This window comes from Diospyros lotus, chromosome 2 (genome assembly GCF_014633365.1).
Source record: "Diospyros lotus cultivar Yz01 chromosome 2, ASM1463336v1, whole genome shotgun sequence".
Lineage (NCBI taxonomy): Eukaryota > Viridiplantae > Streptophyta > Magnoliopsida > Ericales > Ebenaceae > Diospyros > Diospyros lotus.
Genome location: NC_068339.1, coordinates 10,968,435 through 10,985,667, shown reverse-complemented (window position 1 = coordinate 10,985,667; position 17,233 = coordinate 10,968,435). Strand labels below are relative to the sequence as shown.

General features: G+C 35.2%; 1 protein-coding gene across 1 annotated transcript; it reads left to right on the top strand.

Moving 5' to 3' along the window:
* Nucleotides 1–2,478: 2,478 nt before the first annotated feature.
* LOC127795863 (UDP-N-acetylglucosamine diphosphorylase 1) lies at nt 2,479–17,161 on the top strand. Its single transcript, XM_052327813.1, has 15 exons — nt 2,479–2,796; nt 2,994–3,048; nt 3,232–3,383; nt 5,089–5,128; nt 7,143–7,235; nt 7,308–7,420; nt 7,501–7,575; nt 9,202–9,241; nt 9,324–9,406; nt 9,486–9,563; nt 11,147–11,290; nt 13,401–13,468; nt 16,075–16,189; nt 16,337–16,493; nt 16,864–17,161. The coding sequence occupies exons 1-15, from the start codon at nt 2,617–2,619 to the stop codon at nt 16,959–16,961; spliced, it is 1,491 nt and encodes a 496-aa protein (XP_052183773.1). The 5' UTR covers nt 2,479–2,616; the 3' UTR covers nt 16,962–17,161.
* Nucleotides 17,162–17,233: the final 72 nt, after the last annotated feature.

The window sequence follows — 17,233 nt, the reverse complement described above, 5'->3', positions numbered from 1 at the left end:
TTTTTTTATTTATTTTCATTAATCCACTTTGTCCATTTATTTTTGCAGGGGACATTAGTTTTCTTAGAGGAGGAGGCTTAATGGTTGTTGGGCAATTTAGTTTTTGTGATTAAAAAGTTTCAAAACACCCAATTTTTTTTTTTAGAGGATAAGGTTTAAGGCTTAATGTTGTGTTCTTGCCACATTCTTATTTGTTTTTCTTTTTTCTTTTTTCTTTTTTGGATACATAAAGGCATTCTAATTTTTAAACAAAGAGAGAGAAACTAAGAATAAATATAGAAAAATGAAGTAAAATTAAACAACCTTTTTAGTAAGTAAAATACAGAAATAAAAAACAAACCCTTCTGTTATTTTTCCTAAAACAAACAATTTATAGCTCCATTGAGAGAATTATTTCTATATTTTAACCAAAATTATGATCAGATTCATGCTGAAAAGTCAAAATACACGCTCTTTGGGTTGGCAAAATACTGGTACGGTCCACAGGCAGTTACCCACCATTCTGTGCATCCATTACAACCATTGTGACAAGTACAGATCAACCAACTTAAAATAATGTTTAAATTGCAATGCCAAATGACAAAATTATGTATTTAGATTCAACAAAATTAGGGGTTTTATCTTTGAGTGATATATTTTGTATTTTATTAATATTTAAGCAAGATTTAAGAGAGAAAAATTAATAATATCTACGTACTTTGATAGTTTATTGAGAGTTAGTTATATTATTTTAGATGCCTTATAAAACTCAATTTCAAATATGAGACCAGAGTTAAACAAAGACCAATTTTACTAAAAGATGAATCTTTTAGAGTACATCTAACTCTTTCATAAATAAAAAATTGACAAAACTATATTGTAAACTAACAAGAGATGCTTGGCCAAAAGACTGAAAAAGGAAGATGCTAAAGATAAAACTCGTGCCATATCTTGTCCCACAAAGGACAAGATTACTGGACATATCATCCAATTAATCATTGCATTAGAATAATAATTGCATCAGATGCCTACGCATTCCCATTCATACATTGCCACATATCCATTGATATGAAAGTATTAAACTAAGAGAAAGTGTGGCTTTCTACAATGATGGGTAGGTGTTTTTGTGGCAATAGTTGGGTGGGTGAATGCCCAATGGGCCCTCTTCCTGTGCTGCATCACCCACCGATGGGTTGGTTTATCATTTGGTAATGAAATTCAATTGAGTTGCTTTACGCGTCGTGACTTCTCTCTAATTAAGGTTGGAAAGTAAAGGGGAAGAGAAATGGTGAATGCTATGGCCTATTGCTATAACCACCACGTGGGTCCCTAAAAGCTGCCCCCAACCAGCCCACATTGCATTGCAAGGAAAGATAAGATAGAGATTATCAAACACCTCTCTTATGGTTATGGATGTTGTGCATGGACATGGTGATTGTGTGCACAAGTACCCTCGTGTATTATTATTATTATTATTATTATTATGAGATTTCACCAAATGAGTAGTTCAACATTAGACGGTTTAGACTACACCCACAAACTAGTTGTAATGATAATTTGTTAGCCCTTTTGGGGGCCACCTTTTCCCCCAAGTTTTAACCCCAAAAGAAGCATTTGTGCCATTAAAGAAGCATTTGTGCCATCTGGCGAATTCTCCTACTTCATTATCCACAAAGTTCTCACAAAGAAATAGCATTGGCATCACTTTTGGCTCACTTTTTTGTTTCCATTTTATCTCATTCATAGCTATATCCAAAAAAAAAAATAAAAACAAAAACAATTACTGAAATGATTTATCAGCATTTTAGTAATATTTTTTATTTTGCAAAAATATCATTTATTGGTTATAAAAGGGATTATTATAATGATATTTTTTTAATATTAATTTATTATATATTATTAAAATTGTAATCTAATGGTATATATATGTGGTCGCACCCATGATATAATTTTATTTATAAAAAAAATTATAATGGTACAATTGATTAGTGATGATATTATTATAACAATATAACAAATATTTTGTCTTCCTTTCTCTTTATTTATTTTTTAAACTTAATGAGTTGGGCATTTGGAATTATGGTAGTGAGATTTCCTTTTTGTCTTTATTCCTTGCTTATATTGCACTCTGTGCTAGGTGAAAGTTGATATCTACACTAGCCATATTATTATTATTATTATTATTACTATTATATATCTCAAAGTAAATAATGTTCCTTTTCTTATCCACCAAACAATCACCAACTAGTTTAAAACTTTAAATGCTCATACGAACACATAATTCAGGAAGTCATAATTCACCATTTCTTGTACAAGTTTATTGAAAATCTTTAAAACTACTTAATTAATTTTATTTTATTTTTATTTTAGTTTCAAACACACAAATGAAATTCAATTTCCTAATTTTAATATTAAAAATAATTAATATTAAAACTAGAATTGTGATGATGAGGATTGGTTTCACACGGGCGTCGGGCACTTAAGTCACCCCCACCGCCAACTGTTAAAAACCAAAACCAGAGGGAACCTCTCAAATTCATTCAGTTCACTCTGGCTGGAAGACTCGTGCGCGGAGAGAGAGGGAGAGATCTAGATAGATAGAGTGAATCTTGCAGAGAGCGGAGATCTAGAGAGAGAATGAGAGAACTGGCGACTTCTCAACTTCCTGACGGCAACGCCGCCGCCGCCGACGGCGGATTGTCGTCACCTCCACAGGCGCTGCTGGAGAGGCTCAAGGACTACGGCCAAGAAGATGCTTTTGCCCTCTGGGACGAGCTCTCTCCCGAGCACCGCCTCCTTCTCGTCAAGGACATAGAGGTCGTTTCGATTTTGCTTTTCCGCACCACCACGCGCACGTTTGTTCAATTGATTCCTCTGTTTTAGATCTCTCGTTTGAATTATCTCTGCCTTCAGACTGCGAGTAATTCAATTTATTTTATTGGTACCGACGTCTGTTTCGTGATTTATGTCCTGATTTTTTATTTTTTTTTTGTTGATAAATTATGCCATTGCAGAGCTTAGATCTTCCGAGGATCGATAGGATCATACGATGCTCATTCAAATCCCAAGGTCTCTTTCTCACTCTCCCTGTTTCTCTTTCTTCTCTTCGCTATGCTTATATATTTGTAATTGCATGGATGGATGTGGTGTATCTGATTACCCACGCGATATGCCAGTCTGAAATTTATTTTTGTCGTTTTATTATGGTAAAGGTGTTCTGGGAATCAAAAGTATTTGTCCTTGGTATTCCAGGGCTTCCGGTGGCGGCGATTGAGCCAGTTCCAGAGAGCAGTGTGTCGACAGTTGAGGAGAGAACACTTGAGGATAGAGAAAAATGGTGGAAGATGGGCTTGAAGGCTATATCAGATGGAAAGCTAGCTGTGCTGCTTCTGTCTGGTGGGCAGGTATTGGTGCTGAATAGAAAATGATGTACAAAAAAAATTGATATTCAGAAAAAAGTTTCAGTACTATTTTTTAAAATTATGAATCCCCATAATCAGTTCTAATTTGGAATGAAAAAATCCACGACACCCTGTAGCATTCACTACTTGAATTTTGTATAAAAAGGTGAAAAGAGGAGGAGTGGTGTTAGCCCAATGGTAAGTGATGCCCTTGCCACCCATAACCGGGGATATTCAACTCACTCACACTTATGTACCAAAAAAAAAAAAAGGTGAAAAGATGACCATTATGATTTTTTATAAAATGTTTAGGCTGGTAGCCTCAAGACGCTCTCTGTCTCTGAGTTTGTTATTGCAGTTTTGTTTGTTCATTCATGGCAATTTGATCATAGAATTGTTCACCTAATAAAAGAAGAACTATGACTTTGTTAATGATCTTGGGTAATAAGTTTATACCAACCAGATGCTTCAATCTGAACATCATATTTCAGATTCAAAGAGCTATAAGAAGTTTATACCAACCACATGCATCAACTTGAACTATATATTTCAGATTCCTGTTCTTTAGGATGTTTTTGATAAGTTTCTTCTCAGAAAAGAATCATTCTAGAAAAGGAGAACAAATATCTTATACTGGATCTAAATCATGCTAGTACTCTGAGAGAATGTTATCTCATGTTCAACTTGTAAGGCCACCTGAAACAGTTTGACATCCTCAGGTCAATCTGGTCACTCTAATTCATACATAATTCAACTTTCACTTTTGTTGCTTTGATCTATACCCAAACAGACATTTATCTAAGTCATGGCTATGATCATAGCTTTGGGGTTACCATTGAGATTATGACATATAGAAGGATCTAAGGCTATCTTGTTATCAGATCCTTAGCATTTGGAATACTTTTCCTTGCAAAACTTGATTTTTTGTAGCTCTGAAAAAGAATCCAAAATCCATCCACTTTTTGCTTATTCTCTTGAACCTTGTATTGAAGTTCTTTCTTGTAAACAAAATTCTACATTATGTAAGTTTAAACAAAGATCACTTGCTCGATCACCATACCTCCTACAGGTTCCCATTTAGGGTTAACATTTCATGCCTTTGTTCTCCAATTGAACACGTGTAATTCCTTTTACCTGTTGTTCCATCTCTCTATGCATTTGCATTTATATGTCTACCTATTTATATTTGTAACTCGAGGATATCGATGTTCTATGCTGCACTGAGTGGTATGATTCAATTTGAATGATTATTTAGAAAATTTAATTTGGTATTCTCAAACTACAGCCAGAAGGTGGTTGATACGTTCACCAGCAACATGTGTACTGTTATGATTGATCATGGACATGAAAAACATTATACACGGCATATGCTACTTGATATGAGCAAAAATAAAAAAACATTTAAGGCCTTTTTTTTCCCAATCATGCTTTCCATAATTACGAGATTCACAGGTTAAGCCCCTGGGTCCTTCAATAGAAAAGTATGCATATATAATTCTAATAATAGTTTTCTGGTCCAAAAATAACAGGATGTGGAATTGAAGCTATTGTTGCTTTGCATAAACACGTATGAGTTAGTTGTATTCATTGTCTTCAGTTTCATATTTGCTTGTGCTATTCTCTAGTTGTGAGACATTACTGGAGCAGCCTTAAGTTACTTCTTAGTTGGTTCTTATTGTGTTTTCTCATGATTGAATTCTGAATGCAGGGAACTCGTCTGGGGAGTTCAGATCCAAAAGGATGTTTTAGTGAGTAATCCTTGTTTCTTTTACATTTACCCAGTCTTTGCTGCCACTGAAAATTCAATTTTTGATATTTTATCATTGTCACTGGCTACCCAGACAACAATTTAGTTTTTGAGCATTGAGAGTGTGATATAACTAATCATTCATAAAGGGGCTAGTTGTTGTCAACAAACATGGAGGGATCACATTTGGAACTGGGAAATCTAAATCTTCTAATTTGTTTCTTCTGCTCTGGTTACGGAAGTTTTCAGAAGAGTAATCATCAGTACACCAAAAATCTGATTATCTTAATTCCATTTTAACTAAGTTTTGACTCTAATCACTTCCTCAACATTTACTGGATCTTTCGTCATACTTTTATGTGTTAATCATCCTCTTTGTGTCTATAGAGCTATATCCTTCTGCTTCCCTGAGCTTTTCTCAATTTCATGTGGTTCCTTGAAATTAAAGTCATTATCTTCTCATTCGTGTAGCTTCTTTCTGTCACATAACCTGACCATCTTACCCAACTCTAAGATATTGCCCTCTATTACATTGGAATCTTAATTTAAGTTTTATTTTTCAGGAGTTCTTCATCTTTAAGGAAGGAATAACAGAATAACTCTTAAGAGATGTTTTTATTTTGCTTTGTCCACAAGTTGTTGCAGTAAAAGAACAACTTTTGATATGGTCAGACTGTTAAAGGAAGCTCTAACACCCCCCCCCCCCCCCACACACACACACAAAAGGAACCACGTTCCAGTTCCTGTGCACCAAAACCTGGCTTTGGCATCTTGAAGATCCATGGAACATGTTCCAATTCACCTAGATTGGAGACCCAAACTAAAGAGAATGATATGTTGCAGTGATGGGTCTTGCTGTTGTCTTTGAGCTGTGGTGTCATCCCAACTGAACAATAAATATTGAAAGAGGGAGAGAGAGAGATGTTGCTAGGAGAAGAGAGAGTGGTGTAGGGGAAGAGAATTTGGGGTGGGAGGGAGAGGGGGAAGAAAAAGGAAGTGGAGAAGGGAGAATAATGACCTGAAAGAGAAAAGGAATGTGAAGGGAAAAAGGTAAAAGGTAGGAGGGAAAATGGAAGGTGGCCACCGCAAGAGGGAGGGTTTTACCCTCCCAATAGGGTTTCAGACATTATGGGCCAGCCTCTTTGGATGGCCTTTTCTTTTCTAAGGGTCAACAAATTTGGTGGGCTTAGTTAGAATGGAAAAAAACATAAAAATTATTTAGTGAAAAACAACATCAAATACATATAACTTTGCATATTAAGGTATTATAATGGAAAAAAATAAATTTTCTTTTATGGAAGAAGTTAAGCCTGAAATTGAGGAGGAAATAAGGAAAGCCAAATTATAAATAAAATAAGAAAGACAACTCAACCCCCCCAAAAAGACAAGCCCAAAATGTTTTCAAAAATAGTTTCTGAATATATATTATATATTTTGGAGGCCTTCCACTTTGGAAAACGAAAGAAGCCTAACACCCCCCCCCCCCCCCCCCCCCTCTCTTTCCAAGTACCACATTCTGGGAAAAGTGTCATACCTCTTCTCCATACCATGTTCCACGTACTAAGTATTCCATGAACCAGGCAACCATGCTCAAGAATTTAAAGTCATTGGAGCTCTAAAAATATATAACTGGACGGGACAAGTAAAAGAACTTGAACTAAAAGAAATGATAAAATTTCTAGTAAAACTGATTGGAAAATTTCTCCACTATGGCACATCTCACACCTGGCATGAGTCATTTTGTTTCTAAAAGATATGTATGCATTTATTGGTTGTGTGTGTGTGTGTGTGTGTATTTATATTTCTTGCAAAGTCCCTAAGGTGCACTCGTAATGTACACAGTAAAGCTCAGTCCCTGGGATTACATTTGACTGTCCTTGTTGCTTGTCATGATGAGGAATTTATGCAGTCTATACATGTTAATGCTTTTACTCAAAGTATTTGTCCGTCCTTTTCTTTGTTTGGTTAGGATTCTTATTATTTATATGTGATATCCTTAATTTTCTTCACTTCAGATATTGGGCTTCCATCTGGGAAGTCACTTTTTCAACTCCAAGCTGAGCGAATTTCATGTGTGCAAAGATTAGCAGCCCAATCTGTAAATGAGGGTGAGTTCCTTTTTTGATTTCTTGTAGTTCTCATTCAGTTGACTTACTGTGTTGATTTTGGGTTGTGTGCAGACTCCAAAGGTTCTACCCTTATACATTGGTACATAATGACTAGCCCATTTACTGATGTCACCATACGCAAATTTTTTGAGTCTCACAAATATTTTGGTCTTGAAGCTGATCAAGTAAGATTCATTCTTTTCTTTGAGTTATGATACATTTATTAATTTTTTGCTTATTGCTCTTTGACATTGTTTTCATGCAGGTCACCTTCTTTCAACAGGGAACCATACCTTGTGTATCAAAAGATGGTAGATTTGTTATGGAGACCCCATATCAAGTAGGTTTTGCTTCCCCCTCCGCCCCCCTAATGAACCTTTTGTTAGATTGGTACAAGATGTAAGTTAGGGGTCATTTGTAAGGGTTTTAGTTTTCTCTTTCAATTTAATTTTCACTTTTTTTGTGTTCAGTTTCCATTTTTAGTTAAAAGAATGAAAAATTAATATGTTGTTGGATAATTTAGTTTTATTTTCAATTTTGCTTCACTTTTATTTTTTCTTCTTCCTCCTCCCTTGGAAAAGGGTGGCTGGTGAGTCCACCAGATGGAATGGGTTGCCGGTGAGTTCTCTGAACAGGGGGTGGCTGGTGAGTTTGCATGCCAAGGAGGGAGAGAGTCGATTGTGGAGAGGGAGAGAGATCTGTGGTGTGAGGAGAAGAGGAAGAAAATGAAAATGAACGGAAATTCTAGAAGCACCAAAATTGTGCTTCCATTTTTTTTTTTCCATTTTTGACCTTTTTAAAAAAAATGAAAACAGGTAATTCAAATATTATTTTTTGTTTTTGTTTTTAAAATTCTAATAATGAAATTGAGAATTGAATAAAAGAAGCCCAGCCATGTCTTTCATTGAATGGTCAAAGCGAATGTGTCCATTATCTAGTACCACACTACACACATAGAGAGTTTAAAGAAGATAATTTTTTCTAATACAACAACAACATATCCAGCCTTTATCCCACTATGTGGGGTCGGCTACATGAATTCTAGACTTCCATGTATTTCTATCTTTTGTCATATCCTCATTTAGATCCATATATTTCATATCAAATTTTAATGTCTCTCCCAAAGTCTTCTTGGGTCTACCTCTACCTCTTTTTGTGACTAATTGTTCCATTTTATCAACTCTCCTCATAGGAGCATCTCCTAAGTCTCCTTCTCACATGACCAAACCATCTTAGTCTAGTCTCTCTCATCTTCTCCTCGATTGGCACTACTCCTACCTTATTACGAATAACTTCATTTCTAATTTTATCCTTTCTTGTATGTCCGCACATCCATCTTAACATCCTCATCTCCGCTACACTCGTCTTTTGCTCATGCTGGTATTTGACTGTCCAACATTCTGAGCCATACAGTAAGACTGGTCTTATAGCTGTCCTATAAAATTTTCCTTTCAATTTTAATGAGATTTTACCATCACATAACACCCCTGATGCATTTCTCCATTTTAGCCAACCTGCCTTAATTCTATGTGCGACATCCTCGTGGATTTCTCCATCTTTTTGAATCACTGATCCCAAATATCAAAATGGTCTTTTCTTTGTAAGATTTGGTCTTCTAATTTTATTATAACATCATCCACTCTTGCATTTTTACTAAATTTGTATTCCATATATTCTGTTTTCTTTCTACTTAATTTAAATCCCTTAGATTCTAAATCCCTTTGAATCTTATTTTTATTTTATAAATAGTAAGGCCAAAAATTTGAATGAAATGCTTGAATTCATGTAGATGGCCCCACCTGGCAGGATAAGGGCTGGTATGTTGTTGTTGAAAGGCCAAAATTTGCTTCAAGTTAGAGGCGGGCTATCTGAATTATTCTAATTCCTGTACTTGTTTCTTGAGCAATTAGTTGTTTGTGATTATCATTTATGTAGTAGTTACCTGAATCTACTTGTCTGAAGCCAGGTCGCAAAGGCTCCAGATGGAAATGGAGGAGTTTATTCAGGTAATTCCTTAAGCGATGTGCTTGCAGTTGCTAATTGTTCATCCTCTTGTACTCTTGTTTATGCACTAAATCAATCATCCAGCTTTGAAATATTCGAGACTATTGGAAGATATGGCCACAAGAGGGGTTAGATATTTGGATTGCTACGGAGTTGATAATGCATTAGTGAGTTTCTCCTTTTTGCACAGTTGGATATTGCCAGAAATTTATCGTATGGATGTAGTAATTAGTGTCCTGAAAGCAGGTCCGTGTTGCTGATCCAACCTTTTTGGGTTATTTTATTGACAAAGGTGTAGCTACTGCTGCAAAGGTGGTTCGCAAGGTGAGCAATCTATTTTGGTTCATAAGACTTGCGTGTAAACTTTAAATTTGCTTTCAGCTTCCCTATGCATCAGACGGTGGACCCAGAAGCCTGCAATATCTGATTGCATCACAAAAGTCCACTATTATTGAGTTGAAGACCACATTTACTCCATTGTATTGAAGTTTAACTTTTTTAGACTTAACCTTAAAGTACTTTTTCCAACTAATGTGCATGCTTCCATTTCCTGCCCATCCTGGCAACATGCCAAGAGTGTATAAACTTAGTCACGGTCTTACTACATAAACACAACGGAACCTGCCCATGCTTGATTCCTACTTTCTCCAACTGTAACAACCTTGGAAAACGGTATCAACTCAACCACCTTCGCTGGGACCAGCAGTTTAACCCCCCCAAAAAACCAAAACCCAAGCCCATATGTCTCTCTAGGCATCCTGCAATGGGTTGGGAGATGGTCACTGGCGCTAGTTCTTCCTTTCAGATACACAACTCCAGTTCACAATGTGTATCCCAATGAGAATATCTGTCCCCGCCCACTTAGGGAGCAGCACCTACAACCCTGTAAAGCATCACTAAGGACTTATTTTGATATACACGACCTCAACTCATCCTCACTCTTTACCACCCTGACCAAAACATGCAACAACGTAAAAGAGCCTCCACTTGGAAAAAGGTAAAAGAAAAACTCTAAATCCTTGAGAGTGTAAACACATCCCAAAAATCTCAAGTTGTCTGCTATGGCACCATCTGTTTATTTGTCACAATTTCAAAAGGATAAGGGAAATTTCCATCCAAAGCATGGTTGTCAAAATCAGGATCCTACCTAGAACTGGTGGAATCATCTTCCTGATTAATCTTAATGTCCTACCAGAAGAGAAATATAAGTTTAGCAACTTTATCTAGCACGTTATATACTTATAAATGTATAAATAATAATAACAAATAGATGAATGAGAGGGGATCCCTTGCATGAACTATGTATTATTAAAATGCAAGAGAATTCTTAGAATTTGACCCGGCAAAGCTTTCTATGTCTTCTGTTATATAACAGGATTGATACAATTGAAGACACTGCAATTGTTTCATATAGTGACGATTGCTCTACAAAAAGAGTCTTCTGAACTCTCTTAACATGGGCAGTCACTGATTTGATCCAGTACTCAATCACCAATTCTAAAGACACTTTTTGCAGCCACTGAATTACTTGCAGCAGAAAACAAAAATTAATAGTCAATGAAGACTTTATGAAGAAATATTGAACACTGAATCCTTTGAATTCACATAAGAGATTGCAGTAGAACCTTTACCAAAATGCAGGTGTACAAAATATCAGTTAAAGGTTGAATATGGAAATTTCTAAGGTTGTTCTGTTAAAGTCTTAGAACTGAAAACTAGATGTTAATGTTACATCTTTGGCTCCAGTACCAATCTGGATTATTTTACTTGAATAATGTCAATATCCAGTACTCTGTTGGTTCTGATTATTGATCATTATGTCTTCTATCAGAAAGTTTGTATTTTCCAGTTTTATCAGAAAGCTAGAAACTGTTGACATGTCAAACCTCTTCATTTATTGAATACAGGCATATCCACAGGAGAAGGTTGGGGTTTTTGTACGGCAGGGAAAAGGTGGCCCTCTTTCTGTTGTTGAATACAGTGAATTGGATCCATCGCTTGCTAGTACAATAAATCAGCAAACGGGTCGTCTTCGCTATTGTTGGAGTAACGTTAGTTCTTTGTCACCTGTTTCACTCTAATTTTGTGCATTCTCAATATGTGGTTCTGTTTCTTCTAAAGTTAGACTAACAGAAGTTTCGAGATCCAGCTGCTAATATGAGATTATGGAGACAGTTTGATGTCTTAAAACTTTTTGGTTTTGTTGAATGATTGTGTTAAATGATAGTGCAATGGTGAATTTACTTTATTTTAAATGTCCTTTTTTTAAAAAAAATTATGTGCTGTAAATTAGTCCTTCCATTTGTTGTTGTCAAAGAAAAGAAAAAAAAATGTGTATCATACTAATGGAATTCTGTTTGCCTTTGAACTGAAAATGGATGGCCTCAGTTGCACAGACCTGTCTGTTGTTGAGTACCTTGAGCCTTGCTTTTGTTGGAATATGTACAGCCCGTCACCTTGCTCACTCTAATTTTGTTTGTACTTAACATGAGGTTGTGGCACTTGAAATTTTGGATTAACGGAAATATTTGGGACTTCAATTGCAAAAATATGTGATAATGAAGTCTAATGTTTTAAATCATATCAGTTCTGCTGAATCATGATTTTTAAGTGATGCATTTATAAAATTATTACTTTTACTTGTTTTCTATGTTTTTTATTTGTTGAGTCTTATATGTTCTACAATTGTCCTTATAATTCAATAATTAACTTCCTTGCAATTTTCCTTCAAAACGAACTTCTAGAATTGTTAATTCTTTCAAACTTTGTTTGCAATAGAAAGAGCATACCATTAATCTCTGGCCAACATTGACCCGAAAATTGGTGTTCTTAGTTGCATGGGTAGAGATGGTGATTCTGTAACTTTACAAGTCTTCTTTCTTCCCATGAAACCAAAGTACTTCAAGGGACATGGACACATGGTGTGTACAAGTAGATACATTTCTAGGTGGTAGATATATTTGAAAAAAGGAAGCTACTAAAAATATTGAAGGTTTGAGCAAGATGTTGGAAAAGTAATGACATTTGTAAGGCAAAGAATTACGAACACTATAAGGAGTAAGGTTGATGATTAATGCCATTAGTTATTCTGTTGATGATATTGAGTATTATTTTACTTTTTGTGCCATATGATGTATAACTTAGAAATTGGTATAGGGAAATGACCTCTTGTACTAAGGATGGAAATACAGCTATGCTCACTGTTATCAGTTACTTTTCTTAAGTCCTACCCATGATATTCTGTTTGTTATCTTGCTAGAGAGTCAATGCTCAGACATAATAAATGAATTGATCACAATAATTCTTCAATTCATAGAAAATCATCCTTTCCAGTTGTTAAAACTTTATATTTTTAATTTTGTATTGTTTGTTTTTCCTTTGTGGTGCTGACTCTAACTTGGTTAGGATAAGGTGCAGTTGATGATGATGTTTGTTTTCCGTTGTGTTAAGTTTCAACATCTATGATGTTTAAAATGAAAATACAATCATTAAGTACAAATATGCTAAGACATCCTATTGAGATTAGGCTTGTGATTGTTGTTAAGTACAAAATTATCATCTGAATTTCATAATTTGTCATTCATCAGTACATTAATCCTTTAAAAAAATTCTCAGGGCTTGTGTGTTTTGTTTAGTACAGTAGGGAATGAATTGGCTTCAGCCTTCAGATTATATAGAGATTGAATTTTTTGGGAAAGGGATGACAAAAACTAATAAGAAGGGAATAAGTAAGGAACACAGCATGCATATGAAGAAAATGGTATTGATTGGTGCGATGGTGAAATTTTGGACCGTCAGTAAAGCATGAATCCAGAGGCTTAATTTATGAGAGCATTGACTTAGTTTTCATAGTGCTGTATTTAGGTCTGTCTCATACTTATCTGTCACTGTCCCACCTCCTCCAATTAACGGGAGCAAACACCTTGTGATGTCCTCTCATGATGCACATAAAGAAGATAGCAAAATTTTGCATGCTTTTCCCTTCTAGGATTCTTATCAATATTTTTATGTAGCATGTGTTATATTCTTATCAATATTTACATACCTGCACCTTTCTTTCTACATGATTCTATAGTCAGAATGAAGTAATGGTTTAGTTGTGTATTGTTACCTTCTGGCACCATGTATCTTTCTGAGTTCCTGGTGATTTATGCTTTTCAGGTGTGCTTGCATATGTTTACTTTGGATTTTCTAAACCAAGTAGCAAATAGTCTTGAGAAAGACAGCATGTGAGTAAACTCTTTCCAATTATGTGTTTTTTTCCCTCTCCTTACATTTTTTGTGGTAAATTAACTTTGTTGATCCAACAATTGGAAAGGAATATGGTGTCCAATTCTAGAGTTTACTGTGTTTAGATCATTGAAGAGTTTCCGTATGCTCAAAACTTATTTATGATGCCTCTCATGCTTGAATTTACTATTTTGTGAATTATAGTAAATCTCATACTTGAATTCTTACTGTTTTAGTAGAATTTGAAGTGTTCAGAGGCTGGCTCACTCTTCTGACAATGCAAAAGCATCCAAATACAAACTTACTTCCTATTTGATAGAATGAATATTCTGTGATCCTGAACTGATCTTATTTGGATTGCAAATTGCTACAAAGTATTAGCAGCCTTTTCCAGCATATGTTCCACTTCTTGTGGCAGTTCTTTGTGCTGTATTTGTCATCGAAAACATTGACATGCTATAGCTTTAATAGTATTTTATACTACTTGATCAAGCTTATTCTTGCAGCATTGGAAAGAGGACTTTAATATACTTTGTATTTTATGAATTATTTTAGGATTCCAATGTTTTTGTAGCGAAAAGCATGTGTCAGATATGCATGTGATAGCAATTTGAATAGGTTTTTTTTATCACCCTTTCGGTGTTAGATCAGGGCAGATCCATGGAAGGGTGTACCATGGGCATCTATCACTAGTTTGAACAGGTTCAACAGAGGGTGGGAGTTCCTAATTTTAAGCCAATTTTGATTAGGATTTCGTGCCAAACTTGAATCATAACTTATTTGGGTTTTACTAACTCTAAACACCACGTCTAGGGGATGGTTTCAAACATCCTAGAGATATAAAAAAGCACCTATACAGGAGATTTTCATGTTCAAGTTTATTTGAATAATTTTATTCATAAGTCCACATTGAAGAAAATATTATGTTGGTGTTGGTTGAGTTGTTGGAGGATTCAAGAGATAATGTAGAGCCCTACTGTCCGTTTGAAATGAATGAACTTAAGATTTGGAATTCATTTATAAATGAATTCTTATGTTTGGCATAATACAACTTAAAATATGAAATTCAATTAAATTTCACAAACTTGTGTTTGAAATGAATTTAGAATTTAAGTTTCATCTGTTGTTATTGCCTAAAATACTTTTGGCATAATAACCTTTCTTAAAGTTAAAAAAATGTATATATATAAACATAGTCGAATATCCAGAACAAATTAACAAATAAATATATACACACAAACAGTTTATATATAAATCTATCTGTGCGTAAACATGAATGCACAAGCATATATAGAAATATAGATATATATAGTGTCCGTAAAAGTGCATACTTTATATATTATAAACTGTGTGTATATATATGGTGCATATGGTGTTACATGATTGAAAATATGAAAAAAGATGGGGTATCTTGGTCTTAAAATAGATTGTGTTTTAAGTTATAGAATTCATTTGCAAAGTCCATCAAATTTGATGGAATTTGCTTTGGGTTTTTAATTCCAAACACAAAACTTAAGAATTGGAAATGGATTCCACAAAATTTTATGGAATTCATTCATTCCAAACGTGGTGTTAGTATTCAAGAATTCATCGAAGTTGTGAGATTCAATACGAAATCATGGATCTTAGTTATTACAAGAAGCGCACACCTGCAAGTTCATGGATAGGACACCTGACGTGAGAGGGATATTCAACTAGACTTGAGTCTTTTGTTGTTATTTTGTATTCAATTCATCATATCAAATTGATTGAATTAAATTAATACTAGTTACTTTGATATTTGCTGTCTGAGATTTCCACAAACATTTGTAATGTCTCAATGCGTTTATTTTCACATGCAGTTGATTGCTTAATTGTGGAACAACATTAACTGGACTAGTTTAACTTAACCAGTTAAGTCAGTCAATCAGCATCATATTAAATTTTCAGAGATACACGCCTAATCAGTTGTTCTGCTTGAGTTGTAAGGCAGCTTTCAAGTCCTTCAGCCCTTTCCTCTAATTATTTCTCCAAATTGATACCCTGAACCTTTCTGTACAAAATTTTCACATTTTCATGTAACAGCTGTGGGGGAGTGTCCCCACACTTTACAAGAAAAAGGGGAGAATCTTTTTGTACGCAACCTTGTCCTTGCTGTGCAAAAAATACTGTTTTGGCAATCAAAAAGTAGCAACCTTACTGTTGCTACTTGCTACTAAGCCTTGCCCTAATTTTCATAACAGCAGTTGATAAATTTTTTATACAACTTGCTGTATGAAAGATTTAGCGCGTCACCATTGTGATGGTCACCATTGGTTTTTCATTTCTACATTAACGCCTGCCTTCCTTATGCTGCTCCATGGCATTTAATTTCCACTAAATTTATATAAATAATTTGAGCTTATCTGCTATCTTGAATGTTATTTTTCAAGTTGGAGGACTGTACGTTCAAACCAAATTTGTGAAATTGATTTTTTTTGTTTTTGGCTGCTTACATTTTTCTGTTCCATCGTCCTTCTTGTGGTGCCTGATAATTTCAGATTTTCTGTCATCTGCCTAAACAAGTTTTAAATGTTAGTGTCATTTTTCAGACATCGATCTAAGAAACTTTGCAATTTGAGTGCAGTTACCATCTCGCAGAGAAGAAAATCCCTTCAGTACACGGGCAAGCAGTGGGATACAAGCTAGAGCAGTTTATTTTTGACGCAATTCCGTATTCACCTTCCACGGCCCTCTTTGAGGTGATTTTTTCTTTTTGTTTTATTCCAAATATTATTTTCTTCTTCAGCTTGTGCTACCCATGAAGAATATAAAGAGTAGTACTTGCTCACCCTTGGACTAACCATAAATGACTTAGGAAAATTATTTCTAAATATCTAAACATGTAGGTAGTGCGAGATGAAGAGTTTGCTCCAGTGAAGAATGCCAATGGATCAAACTTCGACACTCCAGACAGTGCTAGGCTACTGGTTCTCCGCCTTCACACTCGTTGGGTGGTTGCCGCAGGCGGCTTTCTAACACATTCGGTCCCCCTATATGCCACAGGTAACATTCTTTTTTGTGCCTATGATAAACAGAAATGAGTCAATAAATGGTTTTACAAGGGGAGCGCATAAAAGATTGTTAAAAAAGAAAGGTAACTGTGGCCGAGGTGGGAGAGTTTGAATAAATGGGCTCTCTACGGGTCCAATGAGTGTTCTTGATCCAATTCCTGTTTAGAGTTTGAGATTTGGGTTCATTGGAAATCTTCTGATATCATGTAGGCATTTTGCCCAGATTTCAAATTCATTATTAAGATGTTGAGAGGAATGCAAAACTTGGAAAATATTTTTTTCATCACTTTTTTATTTGTTGCTGTTTCTCATTCTTCTTTGTTCCCCCCACTCCCCCCTTGTCTCTCTTTTCTTGAATCCAGGGGTCGAGGTTTCGCCAGTTTGTTCTTATGCTGGAGAGAACCTAGAACCAATCTGCCGCGGCAGAACGTTTCATGCACCCTGCGAGATCACATTCTAGTTCTAGTTAAAAAGAGTTTTTTGCTCAACGGATCTTCACTGCTTTGTTTGAACTGGTATGCTTTGAGGCATGTAAATTTTTTCATAAACTGGGATGCTGTATTTTAATTGCTCAGGTATTTCACTTACTTTCAGCTTCAGAGGACTACAAAAGTTCTAAATCTTTACATATTATAAAGCCCATTGCGCCCTTTTTACTTACCTTGGTTGCTTCTGAGATCCTCTTTTCATTTCCGTCCGGGTAGATCCCGTACGGGTGATATCATATAATGA